Here is a 16,116-nt window from a genome sequence, read left to right as displayed (position 1 = left end):
CAGTGTGCAATACGATTGAAATAATCTCGAACGTGACCTTAAACCTCACCACACCTCACCACGCGAATGATAACTCAACATAACTTCACTTAACGTAACTCAATATGAATGTCGCAATACGAATGATAACTCAACTTAACTCAACCAAACTGAAACATGAGTCTCATTAACCTATTCAGACAATGACCTACTTTTCAGCCGATCCGAATTTTCTCGTGTGAAAGTGAAAATAAACATCACAAAGAACTATGGTTACACTGAATTCCAATTTCTTGTTTCATAAGCAAATGGTATTTACAAATGAATTTTTATTTTAAACTGTAAGAACATCGTATTTTTATATTTTATGGCGAGGTGTAGGCAGCATGACCTTAACTAAGACGTCACAGACTGCCCCTGTTTGATGAGGTCGTAAAATGATTCACAATGCATCTGGCTCACTGGTCACACCTGTTATGTGTTTTTTGCGCTTATTCAGTGTAGTTCTGTAACGCACAATGTGATTGATATAATATCAAGTCCGTACCAGACCGCCAAACTTTTCTAGCGGGAGAGCCTCGTTTTGAGAATTCCACGATTTCCAGGTTTGCCAGAGCTCGCTGTACGACAGAGCAGGCTGCACGACGTGTTTGCAAGGATTAGAAGGAGCGTAGTGTTGCAATATACAAGTGCTTAGATGTATCAAATAATACTGATTAATAATTATGTATCCAGTTAAATGAATTGGTCTCAAAATTTTGGACTGGTTATTGTACCAAGTTGCGCAATAGGACGGGACCCAGTCAACAGGAAACGAGACTGTTGTGTAATCAATGTTTTGACATGCAACTCATCTCAATATGAACCTCGCAATACGAATGGTAACTCAGCACAACTCAATATCAACGTCGCAATACGAATGATAGCTCAACTTAACTCAACTCCTCAACTCACTATGAACGTCGCAATACGAATGATAACTCAACTCAACTCAACTCAACTCAACTCAGATCAACTCAACTCAGTATGAACGTCGCAATACGAGTGAAATGATTTCGAACGCTACGTTACACCTCAGTTCAGTTCAGTTCAGTTCAGTTCAGTTCAGTTCACCTCATCTCACCTCACCTCACCTCACCTCACCTCACCTCACACCACCTCACCTCATATTTCAAGCGGGCCAAAATGACCCCTACCACAGGACACCAAAATGACGTCATAAGAAATCTAGGAACTACTACATCCTAAACGTAATACATTTACTAAAGGCTGTGGTCGCTGTTGCTACACATACGTGTTTGATATCTTGGCGGCTCTCCAACATATCCCGGGGGTAAAGACTGCGTTGCCATGGCAGTATGGTAGGACGGAGGGGCACTCCCGGGGTCGTTGAGGCTGTAGGGGGGAGGCTGGACGGGTGCTACCATGACATTATTGCGTCTTCCGCCTGTTGATATAAATACATTATACAGTGAACTCCGCTTATTACGAACACGCTTATAACGAACTAACGGTTACCTCGAACTTGATCCCGGCTACTTGCTGTACATACATATTTTGTCGACATTCGTACAGCTATAGTCTGTTTGCGGTGAAAACGTACCGATGAATTTCACTTTAAACAAAAAAGTAAATCAAATAAAGTGAAATTAAGATTGCGAATCCTCATAATTTTACCTTGCCATTTGAAAATTTAAATCTCAGAATTTTATTCAACTTGGGATGAAAGTTGTTTAACAAACGATCATAGTTTCAAATCGGTATTATTGGTTTGTATTTCAAGGGGGTATGCACATAAAATGAAACACCGAGATCAAGTAGGGTTGGTCTAAGTTAACGCTCATCACGTACCGCACGTGCATTTGTTTCACTGTTCCAACTACTGCGCTTACCCCCTTGTAATACAAACCAATATAAGCGATTTGAAACTGATCGTTTGTTAAACAACTTTTTTCATAAGTTGAATAAAAATCTAAGATTTAAATGTTCAATTGGCAAGGTAGAATTATGAGGATTCGCAATCTTAATTTCACTTTATTCGATTTACGTTTTCACCGCAAACAGACTATAACTACGGTTATAACGAACTAAAATTTACAGTTCCTTTGAAACTCCTAATACCCGATATGATCCGGGTTAGAATTGGACTCTAGCAACCCATGCTTGTCGTAAGAGGCGACTAACGGGATCGGGTGGTCAGGCTCGCTGACTTGGTTGACACATGTCATCGTATCCCAGTTGCTTAGATCGACCCTGTCGTGTTGCGGTTCATCTCCCATACCTACCACTGATGGACGTGACTCTGTTCTTGGCCCGCACTTTACAATAGAACATCACCAACACACTGACTCCGATGAAGAACAACACAAGGATGAACCTGAAACGAGTGAATGAGTGACATGAGAAAAGGTTTATCTCTATTTCTCAGAATATACGACAACCAGTATATATCGGCGAATGAGGGAAGGATTCGTGGGTGATCAGTTTAATTCGCAAACACATGATTCTTGTCCCCGAGAAAACGTAAACTTTGTTCATCCTTCACATACATACTCATTTTAAATAATATAAATATATTTTTTCCACGCGTCCACAAGAGAAAGTATGTTTTCACAAAATTTCCGGGCCTCGAATGTAGTCTATTAGCAAATAACCTGGTACATTACGTGATGAATGGGTGATGTACCTGTTCACACTGTTAGCACAATACATCAACTCAGTGAAAATCGACAACACTCATGGACGATCTATTCATTAAATGAGTTTACCTACTTAATGGACAGATGACAATAAACGTTTCACGTGTGTAAACATGTACTGTTCACCGAACTTTGTCGACTTCAGAGTGAGAGGCATCAAAGCATGGTCGGAAGGATTTGCAACTACGAGCAACCAAACAACCTACATATTCAACGTATTGTGACGATTGTCGGTGAGCTACTGACGGTCAATACAAGCAATTATACCCGGGATTGCGCCAGTGTGCTGTGATAAATGTCATTACTTGAAGCCATGGTGTGTGGTTACTGCCGTTCATGGTGTAAGTAGTGTCAGTATTAATACTTAAACGAGTTGTTTCAAATCTAGTTCCCAGACACATCAGTGTAATGAAACACATTAGCTGTTAATATCACGTAACATATGTTATATTTGGAATTACATTAAAGTACAGGTTCTAGTTCTTTTGTTGGGTTTGAGTCCCATCCGGGATTCGAACCCACACCCTCAGAGTCAGGCACCTAATCGCCAGCACACAAAGCCAGCCGCCTACACAAAGTCCAGTTGTCCGACTTCCATTTTTGTGGAAGTCGCGGTGCCTGAGCGGGTTAGGCGGCTGACTTTGTGTGCTGGCGATTAGGAACCAGATGGGACTCAACCCAACAAAAGTACTAGAATCTGTACTTTACAGAGAAGGTGTAATCCTAAATATACCATATGTTACATTTGACCACTTTCTAAATTGCTTTGTGCAATCATGTTAAATATCAATATATGTCCTCCTCGTGTGGATTCACTGGATTCCGGGTTAGAATTAAAATGGGGATCGGATGGCCACAATGTGTGATCTGATGTTAGCGCAGGAACATTTCATTTGTGGGGAACTTTCACTCGTCACGTGGGCGACGGAAAATATATATAGTATCACGAATGTATGTATGATTTATTTGCATCTATGAAACGTACAGTTTTCTTCGTTTTGTCTTTTTCACATTTAAAAGGAAAAGGAACGTGTGTTGCCAGTTGATTGCTAAGACCCGTGAAGATCAGGGGGTAGAACTGATCTTCAGCAGCCCATGCTTGTACCAGGCGACCAACGGGTTTGACTGGTCACACCTGCATGGCACGCGTCTTCCTTGTGGGGATTGGATGCCCAGAAATCTCATGGAGTATTCAGTGAATAAAGTTTCCATTTAGCCCACACAGACCTAGCTTCTTCAACCATAGTACATATCTTTTACTATTAATAGTATATATTATTATTTTTTTATTATAGAATATTTATATAGCGCACATATCCACGCAACTGGTGCATGCTTAAGGCGCTTGTATTTTTCCCTCGATTATTGGATGTCAATCTCAACGGCACATCGTATTATCAATCTCAACTCCCTGGGGAGTATACAATTCTTGCTGCCACTAAGCGCACCGAGTTATTGTGGCTTTCTCATTCTAACGAGTTACCCATTCACAGTTGGGTGGACTGGGACACATAGTCACAGTACTTTGTCCAAGTTCACTGCACGTTGCTGTACCTGCAACGAGGTGTTTGCATGTATTCATGTGGCCACCATCGGGTCATATACCAACAGATTCGTGGGTTCTTTTAAGTGCACAGGGTTGTGTACTGTCCACTAGGTCTTGTGACAACATTGAAAGAGTCTGCACACAAAGTTGACTCCAAGGTTTTTACACCCGGTCACAGGTGGGCTCGATCCCGGCACCATTTTATATTTGAGATTACACTTTCTTAGTGAAGTACCGAATCTAGTATTTTTGTTGGGTTGACGGTCCCATCCGGGATTCAAACCCACACTCTCAAAGTCAGGCACCTAATCGCCAGCACACAAAGTCAGCCGTCTAACCCACTCAGCCAACGCAGACATTGACAGAGTGATTTAAGTGAATTTACTTTTACGCCGCTTTTAGCAATATTCCAGCAATATAAAGGCGGGGAACTTCACACATTGTACCCTTGAGGGGAATCGAACTGGGGTCTTCGTCGTAACTAGCGAACGCTTTAACCACTAGGCTACCCCACAACCCCTAGCTGTCACAGAACCTCTCACGCGGTTCCCAGTTTGTCTTAATGGATGCGCACAGCACGTATCACCAATATGTCTTGCTGCGAATAGCAACAGTAGCTCACTCGAGAATGAGTCTCAACGTCTCCCTGTCTGAAACTGTATCTGTCTTGTGCCTGTCGGATATTCTAATAAACAGATAATTTATGACCTGAATCTTCAGTATGATCTGCAAACTACTCAGCCGGAAATTCAAGACTTGTTCATCAATAATGGGTCTCCCCTCGTGTATGGCCAGCAATGGAAAGGGTGAAGGTCAAAAAAGACTGCCTTGACACAGGGAAAAATCTCTGGTGTGTTCATGAAAGTGCTAAACTATAATGGACACTGGTGATCTTTTCAGCTACTGCGTCACGACTTTCAGTACATGGTTACTTCCCTTCGGTGTTTCAGAACCCTATTTTCCCGGTTTCTGGGTTCGTTAGTCAATTCCCTTGCTTATGATATGCAATCGATTTACAGATTCGGGTGGTCAGGCATCCTCATTTGACTGATGCAGGCTATCGTATCTGATTTACGGAGATCGGTGCTCATGTTATCAATCACTGGATTATCATGTCTGGACTTATTCGTAGGAATATATTGCTGAGGGTAGTGTTATACTACAGTCATGGCAGTGATTGTGGGTTTCATCTAACTGATAAACGTCATCATTTTGCTCCTTCGTATGGAATCCTGGAAGGGACATTGTCGCGTTGTCGCATTGTCGCGTTGTCGCCCTCTCAAATACAAGCAAAAATAAACAAAACGCGACACGCGACACGCGACATCGCGAAAATGCGACAAATGGGCGAAATGTCGCGTTGTCGCGATGTCGCGTGTCGCGTTTTGGTTTATTTTACCTCACTTTACTTGTTTTTGACAACGCGACAATGCGACATAGCGACAATTTCCCTTCTTGGATTCCATACCTTCACAAACATCAACATATGTTATATGTTGAATATGTTGAGCTACTGTTCAAAGAGACCTAAACCGAAACGCTCACAAATGTCTTAGGCGTCTGTCATTTATTCAAAAAGACAAATACTTAATGAGTGAGTGAGGTTAGTTTTACGCCACACTCAGCAAAATTCCAGCCATATGGCGTCGGTCTGTCAATCATCAAGTCTTGACCAGACAATCCAGTGATCAACAGCATGAGCATCGATCTATGCAATTGGGATTCGATGACATGCGTCAACCAAGTCAGAGAGCCTGACCACCCGATCCCGTTAGTCGCCTCTTACTACAAGAATGGGTTGTTGAAGACCAATTCTTACCCGGACCTTCACGGGTCAAATACTTGATGAGTGAGTGAGTGAGTGTGTGAGTGTGTGAGTGCGTGAGTGAGTGAGATGAACACTATTCCAGCGTCATGGCTGTTGCACTATGCCAATCCACTGCATGACACAGGTTAATATGTGAAAATGGAACATTTGTTTAAATATGCATCACTGCAGTTTTTGACGAAGAACACTGCGTTAGCACCCTCGTTAGTCCTTTGTTTTTATTCTATTCATCCTGATTCATGTTCTGTGGCGATTCCTCTCAACAGCGCTGGGAAAATTGATCGTCCCGTAATGAGAGGCAGCGTCACACAAGGACGATTCTTTGTAACGGTAACAAGTCAACACTGACAGAATTTCAAACGGGTTTACGGTGAACCTTGATCCTCAAAGAGCGTAGCAAAAGTAACTTAACCGATCGGTTAATTTTATCAAATGTTTGATTTTCAACTAAAAATATTTAAAGTTAGTGATATGGTATCGAAACGTTAACGTGTACTCGTCTGATGCTTAGCCGCCACCTAGAGAATACATCTGTATGGTTTAATATTTATAAATTATGATTTGATTTCATACATTTACGCAAAAATGCGCATCTTATGCATAATATACAACTGCTGGTGGGTAATTATATACGTCTTATCTTTAATATTAATATTAACATTTAATAGATTTGTTTTATGGGCACAAATATTGGGGAGATTAACTTTTAGTCAATTCGTTTCTTGCAACAGTCTGTCTTTTTTATGGGTGTTGCTACAATGTTTATTGGCTTGATCGACATAATCATATTTAACAACAGTTTTTATTTTCAATTACATAAAAAACACAGTAGTATACTTTCTTTTGCCCCTTGGTTTAGAAACAGAATAAAGGTGATTTTCATTTTCTCATGTATGATGACTGACCATATTTTACTGCAGAAGTACGAAGTGGTAAGCTAGCTTCACAGACAGTGTTCTTCCCTGTGAATGTAAACGACATCAGCTACATCCGTGCATGTTTGGATGACTAGTATCGGGCACATGCCCATCGGAGTGCAAGACATACATTTACCATACAGTGGCGAGTTGTTATCTATATGGTTAGCTAATCTGATAAACTTCCTATCACAATCCGGCAATTTGAGATCTCCTGTCAAGGAATACCTTTAGGAAGCTCTGTACAACGATGGAACATACAGAGTCGACTGTATATACTTCCTCGACATGATTGCAAAACGGTACCGATATGAGTAGTTTCCGATGTGCGAGTATTGCAAATCATTTGGCACTGTATCTCAAAGTAAGTTATGATTAGAGCAGATCCCGAGTAAGCTATGATCAAAACCGATCCCCAGTAAGCTGTGATTAGAACATTTCCCGAGTAAGCTATGATTTGAACAGGTCCCGAGGAGGCTATGATTAGAAGAGGCCTCAGGTACTCGGTGATTAGAACAGAGTAATGTATGATTAGAATAGGTCTCTAGTAAACTATGATTAGAACATTTCCCGAGGAAGATGTGATTAGAGCAGGTCCCGAGTAAGCTGTGATTAGAGCAGGTCTCGAGTAAGTATTGATTAGAACAATATCCAAGTAAGCTATGATTAGAACAATTAACGAGTAAGCCATGATTAGAACATTTCCCGAGTAAGCTGTGATTAGAGCAGGTCCCGTGTAAGCTATGATCAGAACATTTCCTGAGGAATCGGTGATTAGAACATTTTCCGAGGAAGCCATGATTAGAACAGGTCCCGCGTAAGCTATGATTAGAACAGGTCCCGAGTAAGCTATGATTAGAACAGGTCCCGCGTAAGCTATGATTAGAGCAGGTCCCGTGTAAGCTATGATTAGAACAGGTTCTGAGTAAGCTATGATTAGAACATTTCGCGAGTATGTATTGATTAGAACAGGTCCCGAGTAAGATATTATCAAACAGGTCCTGAGTAAACTATGATTAGAACATTTCGCGTGTAAGCTATGATTAGAACAGGTCTAAACAACGTTAACACTTGCCGCACAAAACGACTAAATGGATTTGGTTGTCAGGTCAGATGACTGGGGAATTTACGGGTAGAATAGGTCACCCCTGAATCCTAATTACGGATTTACAGGGATCAGTGTAAAGTGGACTGTTATACAGAATCAGTGTGCCATCCTCGTTGATCGAGTAATCAAGGTGTCACTTTTATACCCTGAAATTCTAATGATATTTGATAATAATTTCTCGGCAATTTGTCCTGCGTAGCGAAGGTAGTTTAAGGGATGTATGTGCAGGTTTGGACAAGATGAGTAAACCCTTCTCTTCATCCATCATTATAATAATCATCATTTACTATCAGTGACAGTCAGGCTTTAGACCAAATATAGAGGAAAATTAGCCTTGATCTAAGAGGATGCAATTATCTATGTCACTTAGTCTGATTAGCGTTGGCATAATGACGCTCTTAGAATCGAATGTTTAATGGCTGACCATGTCATGTGGGTTTGCGGTTGTGGAGGATGTCTTTTTCAGGAGTAAGTGAGTGAGTAACTTTAGTTTTACGCCCATTTTAGCAATATTCTAGCAATATCACGGCGGGGGACTACAGAAATGGGCTTCACACATTGTACCCATGTGGGGAATCGAACCCGGAGTGACAAGCGAACGTTTTAACCACTTGGCTACCCCACCGCCCCCTTTTCAGGAAGTTAATGACGTCCTTACATGGGTGCGTGTGTTTGTGTTGTGGCGTTGTATGTATGTATGTATGTATGTATGTATGTATGTATGTATGTATGCATGCATGCATGCATGCATGCATGTATGTATGTGTGTGTATGCATGTATGTATGTGTGGGAGAGAGTGCGTGTACGTGTGTGCGTGCGTATGTATGTATGTATGCATGCATGCATGTATGCATGTATGCATGCATGCATGTATGTGTGTATGCATGGATGTGTGGGAGAAAGAGTGCGTATACGTGTGCGTGTGCGTGCGTATGTATGTATTTGCGTATGTGCTTGTGTGTGTGTGCAAGGGCAGGGACATGCAACACATGCTTGTCGGATTACATTCCAAAACACAATTCCATATCTACGGTATTTGTTAATGAGACTGTGGATCATCCCATTAGGCAGATATTACACTTTCATGGCGCACTCCACTCCCATTGTAATAACATCCGTAACACCTACGTCAGGAATAGCTGTGTAGCTGAACATTAATGCATCAGCTAGCCCTATCTCCTCCAGTGATGTCTGCAGCCACTAATCAATCCCCCTTTGTCGATTCTCACGGTCACGATTTGACCGATATTTCTGTGATGCCCTAAGTCATTAGACTCATCAGCTAATCCTGTCACAGAAGCCGTGTCACCCGAAAACAGGACTTTCTAAACTGGTCGTTATATTCCATAACGCATCTCCATTTAGACGTGTTTTACATAAGGATTTGGGTTAATGAAATCAGGATATCCATTTCAAGTCCATAGTATTTCATCCATTACCGAATACATCCATTAACGAATACAATACATTCACTGTGTGGGTAATCCAAGATATTAGTACAGTCAGTGTATGATTTCCCTAAGTTAGACATAGTGTCTTGTATTTTTTCTTGGTGTAAATGTATGTTTTATGCAAGGAGTGCATACATCTCGTGCATGTTGTAATCTGATGTTCACTACATTTACTGTATGATATATCAATGTAATCAACGCATCCATCACATGTAATATTCTCAACACCCTACATTTGTAACATCTTCTGTCCTAAATATTGAAGATTATACTGCATTTTGTATTATGATTATTAATCAATACATGTATATTACATGTGGTGATCCTAGAGTGAGTGACCGCCTCCGTGGTGTAGTGGTTAGAGCGTCCGCCCGGAGAGCGGAAGGTCGCGGGTTCGATCCCCAAACTGCGTCATACCAAAAGACGTTAAAATATGGTACTTGTTGGTCCCTGCCTGAGTTTAGTTTTTCGCCGCTTTTAGCAATATTCCAGCAATATCACGGCGGGGGGACACCAGAGTGAGTGAGTGAGTGAGTATGGTTTTACGCCGCTTTTAGCAATATTCCAGCAATATCACGGCGGGGTACACCAGATATGGGCTTCACACATTGTGCCCATGTGGGGAATCGAACCCGGATCTTCTGCCTGACGAGCCAACGCTTTAACCACTAGGCTACCCCACCGCCCCGGGGACACCAGAAATGGGCTTTACACATTGTACCCATGTGGGGAATCGAACCCGGGTTTTGGGCGTGACGAGCGAACGCTTTAACCACTGGGCTACCCCACCGCCCCGGTGATCCGAGATACTGTACGTTTTGACATAGTATCACATACAATATTACACGTGCTTTATCGTACGTATGTTATATTCCCACTATGTTCAATGCGTGTTCAAGGGTTGTACGGGAAGACAACTATCCGAAGCAGCGAACATCTGTTAAGAGACCCGGAACTTCTGTTGTCAATACTTGTAACCAACAGAGACACAAATCACCAGCTGACACCACGTGGGGGGGTTGTTAGAGAAATCCCTCAAACGTGCACAAATCGTAATCTGCATTAGGAACACACCGTATATATTATTGAATGGGCGCCTCGGATGTTTCTTTTGAGAAAAAATGTCTTTTTCGTCAGTACATCAAAACTTTCTTTGTATTGATGAGCAAAAAAATTTTGCCCCTCGTCACATTATTTTAATGAATACCCAGCATTATTTACGACTCGGTACAGAATTGTCCTTAGTCTGTCTCACAGTCCCTGAACCACATTATTTTCCCTACAGCCTAGCCTTCCCTGTAGTGCTAAAGTCCTAAACGAAGCAAGTCAAGATTTCCCCAATCTCTGGTCTACCTAGGGCTCCTTTTCAATTTAAATGGGCTTGTTTGTTACTATCAAAATTATATATATTCAGAGACTAAGCCTTGGTCTAATTTGTCCTCAGCGTTTCGGGAACAGGGTACCGTGTCAGTCACGCACATTGTCTCCCTTAAATTCATCACTGATAGAACAGTGAAACCCCTCCAAACCGGAAACACCGGGTTCTGCTGTGAGTGTTTACACATATGAATTAGTGAGAGGGTTAAATTTTATAGTAACATCGGCACTATTTCAGTCATATTGTGACTTCACACACATAAACAACAATACTTCCTACAAGTATTTCTTTCGCAATAAAATTTGATAATCTGGGAATTTAAAATGCCACATTAATGGGGTTTAATTTATATATTTTACTGTACAAACAGGATGACGAGTAAATGTGACACTTCCTATGTATACAAGCCCTCATATACCTTATCGATGACTATTGATTTCGCCACTGTCGTAACCCCAGAAACTGATCAGTTATCCTCAATAATCGATAAACTGATATCGATCGGTAGCCTACTGCTGGGACGTCTTTGAGAGGGACTGGGCCGACATAATACCAATGCGATACCTGGCGGGGACTCGCTATCCGGTGAGTAAGCCGCTCGGGCAAGAAGCTTATATATGGCCTCTGTGCTCCCTCGTAGCTTGTCACGAAATGTCGCCATTGTATCTAAGACTCAAATTGAACTTTATCACACAAGATTTGATTGATTTATTCAGGCGACACATTTATGCTTCCTTGAAGAAATCAGGCTTACATTCTGGAGGTTGAAGTACACAGGCTGAATTCCTTCACGGAAATTACTGCCACTACTCGTGTTGTTTTTATTGTTGTATATCAAGGTACAAACAACTCTCCAACAGCATACATCCACTTATTCTTATCAGTAATACATTTGTATATTCTAAAACATCATTAAAAACGATCCTTTCTTACCTGACTGACTGACTGAGTTTGGTTTTACGCCGCTTTTAGCAATATTCCAGCAACATCACGGTGGGGGACACCAGAAATGGGCTCCACACATTGTGCCCATGTGGGGAATCGAACCCGGGTCTTCGGCGTGACGAGCCAACGCTTTAACCACTAGGCTACCCCACCGCCCCTTCTTACCTGACTGTGTAATACATATTTATATATTGATACTGATCTATTTAGAGGGTGATATGCACATGGACTGAGTGAGTGAGTTTTACGCCGCTTTTAGAAATATTCCAGCAATATCACGGTGGGGACACCAGAAGTGGGCTTCACGCATTGTACCCATGTGGGGAATCAAACCCGGGTCTTCGGCGTGACGAGCCAACGCTTTAACCACTTGGGTACGCCTCCAACCCGTATATATCACAGCGTTTGCTGAGTTATGTATGCAAAGTTTCAGTTACATACAAAACAAAGTGCTGTATAGAAAGACGTTTCGTGAGAGAACATATAGACGCGTCTAGCGGGTCCAGAAGCTGGGAGACAAAAAATATTAAATAAACAGTTCTCGATTGACGTTTCAGTTCCGATGAAACTGACTTAGTCAACCCTGGTTACTTGTAAGGAATGGGGAATTGGCACCCAGGAAAATCCTTGCTTAACACGCTGAGACATCAAACGCCCACTGAGAAACATGTGTGCAACTCCCTCATCAAAACAACGTCACGACGACTACGACTCGACAACCTCTTGAGACTGGAGACATTGTTTCAGGTTGTCGTTTAGGAACGCTCCATCATCAAGTGGTATTGGCAGCGAGTAATGATCGATTATCCAGCGAGGCAGATTCTGATGGGTGTGGAAAGGCGAAATACCTGTGGAAGTTACTTGGACGGATCACTGAAAATCAGTGATGACACTGTCGAAATATCTTGTTCATGCTTTTAAACTACGAGAGTTACTAAACAATTACTGATTATATTTCTTTGTGTTATATAGAGAATCTCACCCGAGTGTCTACTGATATCAATTATATCAACGAGTGTTGATATAATTGATATCAGTAGACACGAGGGTGAGATTCTATTTATCATCAAAAATCATTCTTCATTAGTTTTCAATGACAAATGTACATCTCTCAACACTGTACTACCATTAGACTTGCAGTGCAGCGATGTCATAGCATTGTGACGTCATAAGTTGATGACGTCATAGCATTGTCTGGGCATTATACAAAATCTACAGTCAAAGCGATATCTCCTAGGAGATATCATATGATCTCACACAAGCGATATCTCCTGTGGAACACAGTTTTGGATGATAATATACAATTATATACTCTTGTAGAGGTCGATATCGGTTTTTATTGACCTGAGTAAAACAATATCGACCGAGCTTGCGAGGTCGATATTGTTTTTCTCAGGTCAATAAAAACCGATATCGACCTCTACAAGAGTCTATAATTGTTTTATTATATAATGAAAGAGAAACGGGTTTTAACATAAACTTTTAATGCACACATTGTGCCATCTATCCGAGTGATCTGATTGGCTGAAAAGCGGGGGAAGCCCCTTCGTAAGGGATTCCTTGTCTATTTTTAGTAACCCAAGTCAATATCGTAATTTATCAGAAAACTCAAGTCAATATCATGTTTTGTAGTCAATCATGTGACGGTATTTTGACCAATCGTTGTACAGGAAAAATACTACCTATATAATAAACACTATTCATTTGTATTTTTGTGTAATATGTATGTTCTATGGGATTGTGGCCTGAAACTTGACTTCTTCTTCTCAGTGATGACAGCAGGTGTTTGTAAAAAGGTGTTCTGCTCTGCCGGTGTTTAAGTTATGTAATATGTGAAAAATGAGAATGGTGTTTTTTTAATTGTATGTATTTTACCTGCGATTTGCAGCAAAAGAATTACATATTTTGAATGTACGATCAGAACAATATGTATTACTGACAAAACTCAGTGAGACCCTGCTAAAACAGAAACCTCTGCAACGTGAGTGAGTGAGTTTGATTTTACGCCACTTTTAGCAATATTCCAGCAATATCACGGCTGGGGACACCAGAAATGGGCTTCACACATTTTGCCCATGTGGGGAATCGAACCCGGGTCTTCTGCGTGACGAGCGAAAGCTTTAACCACTAGGCTACCCCACCGCTCCTACAACGTGAGAGTGTAACACAACAACAAAGATATTTACAAGTTTCATGAAAACAGCAAGATTAAATATTGTGTTGTAAATCCCACGGTCAAGGGATCTGTGTACACCTTAAGTGAACACAAATTGCTAATCTTTGCTCGCTATGAGAAAAGTAAAAACAAATGTACTCTCTGTTCGTATACGTAGGTCCGGCGCTCTGACTCTTGACCCAGATGTCAAGCCCATCCTTTCAGCAAGTCTAGCAGTTTTCTTTTTATGTACGTAATAACTAATAAATATATAGATAAACATTGTTTAAATAGCTCTTGGTCGGCATGGGACGTGGTACGCTACCGTGCTCCTGCCCCACGCAATGCAATTAAACATGGCGTGCGGCCTAGTCATTGAAAGTCCATCAAAGAAGGCCTAGTAATTGTGTAACTATAGTCCCTGATCATAGGTCGTGTGTTGATTGGATCAAAGAACATGCGGAATCTATGTCGGTATTAAACCTTAAAGAATGACAGACTTGGAAACTATTTCCTTAATTATTTCTGTGATTGTTCAATACTGGAATTAGTTATTGCTGAGAGGTTGTATAATATAGTGCGTGTATATTGGAAGGTATAACTTTGTGTCAATGAGGCAGTGGTTTCAATTCTTTTTACAGTGTTACAATATTGAATTTGCAGTGTTACAATATTGAATTTGCAATGTTACAATATTGAATTTGCAATATTACAGTATTGTATTGAAGCAATAAAAGTTCGATGACACACATAGCTTTTTGTTAGTTAACATCGTGCGATACCTGTTTGAGTGAGTGGATTATAGAAGGAATAAGCAGCTGATTTAAGGAGCTCTTCTGGCTTGCGATAATTTCACGCACGCCCATTGCACGTCCCACGTGAGTCTGTTATATAGGCAGAAATCGGACACTGCACATCCTACCATTAATATAACCAGTTCTGGGATCAGCCCAAGGGACTGTCTGTTACCTGTGATGTTCTAATCAACTTATTGATCCCCCCATGTTTGTACACGTCACAGTTGAATACGTCCTGAGGCTTCACGACCAGGTGAGCCCTTGGGTGTGTTATTATTTTTCCATTTGTTGAACTGGGCAGGGCACTATCTTTGTAAATGATTACTACGGGGAAATGTCGACGGTAGCCAGGAGCTGAAACGAAGTGTTCCATCAACACGGACCTTGATGGAAACTCGCCAGGCACTATACAAGTTAACCCTTAAAGGTACGATGATGATAAAATGATTTTGCCGTGCCCCTAGTGAGAAACTTTGCAGAGTTGCGTCCCTTGGGTGTGCCAGAAACCTGTGATAATAGCTTCGAATTCTGGTTCGTCCCGATTATATTTCTAGGTTTGTCAGCACCGTCATGCCCGTGTTTCACTGAAGTACATTACTTCGGAATTCCCTCCCACATTAAGCAGACACGCAATGGTATAACTGAAATTCTCACACTTCGGCCAAACCAACAGTGAAAGGTGCGGTTGAGTGTGTTTAGTTTTACGCCGCTTTTAGCAATATTCCAGCAATATCACGGCGGTGGACACTATAAATGGACACATTGTACCCATATAGGGAATCGAACCCGGGTCTCAAGCCTGACGAGCGGGACGGTTTAACCACTTGGTACCCCGCTGCCCCAACAGTGAAAGGTGTCTATGACAATGAACCGCGGGGGACAACGGTTTGAATGTCTACTTTACGTTTGAAGCAATGTGCAGCCTTATTTCAAATGTCATCCCACTGTGATATAAGATATATGAATAATGCTGAAAGCAATAATATTCATTTATTCACTGACATTTTCAGGATTTCCTAGAATATTTTGGCCAAGGACCCAAGCCCAGTCAGAAATAACCCACATCAACAATTCAGATAGGTCACGCATTCGTTAACTGGTAACTGCAAGACGTTGTCTTATTACGGAGGTAGTTGACGTTGTTACGGAGGTCGACATTTTCAATTTTTCAACATTGAATGAATTTTTAAGTTTTATCACCACGACCGGACATTGTCAGGGGATTAAATGACTGCATCTTGGAGCAGGCTGGGGTTGTGGGGTAGCCTAGTGGTTAAAGTGTTCGCTCGTCACGCCGAAGACCTGGGTTTGA

The 16,116-nt window shown here is 41.5% G+C and overlaps 1 protein-coding gene across 1 annotated transcript in view; it reads right to left on the bottom strand.

Moving 5' to 3' along the window:
• LOC124258927 overlaps positions 1-16,116 on the bottom strand; it is a 54,415-nt gene that overhangs the window by 832 nt on the left and 37,467 nt on the right. The window contains exons 3-4 of the mRNA XM_046692988.1: positions 2,265-2,356; positions 1,274-1,426 (exon numbers count right to left, since the gene is read on the bottom strand). Coding sequence (XP_046548944.1) covers positions 1,274-1,426; positions 2,265-2,356 — 245 coding nt within the window. The remainder of the gene's footprint in view (positions 1-1,273; positions 1,427-2,264; positions 2,357-16,116) is intronic.

The sequence above is a fragment of the Haliotis rubra genome, unplaced genomic scaffold, assembly GCF_003918875.1.
Source record: "Haliotis rubra isolate DU_JTF1 unplaced genomic scaffold, ASM391887v1 Scf702, whole genome shotgun sequence".
Lineage (NCBI taxonomy): Eukaryota > Metazoa > Mollusca > Gastropoda > Lepetellida > Haliotidae > Haliotis > Haliotis rubra.
This window is presented reverse-complemented; position numbering and strand designations above follow the sequence as displayed.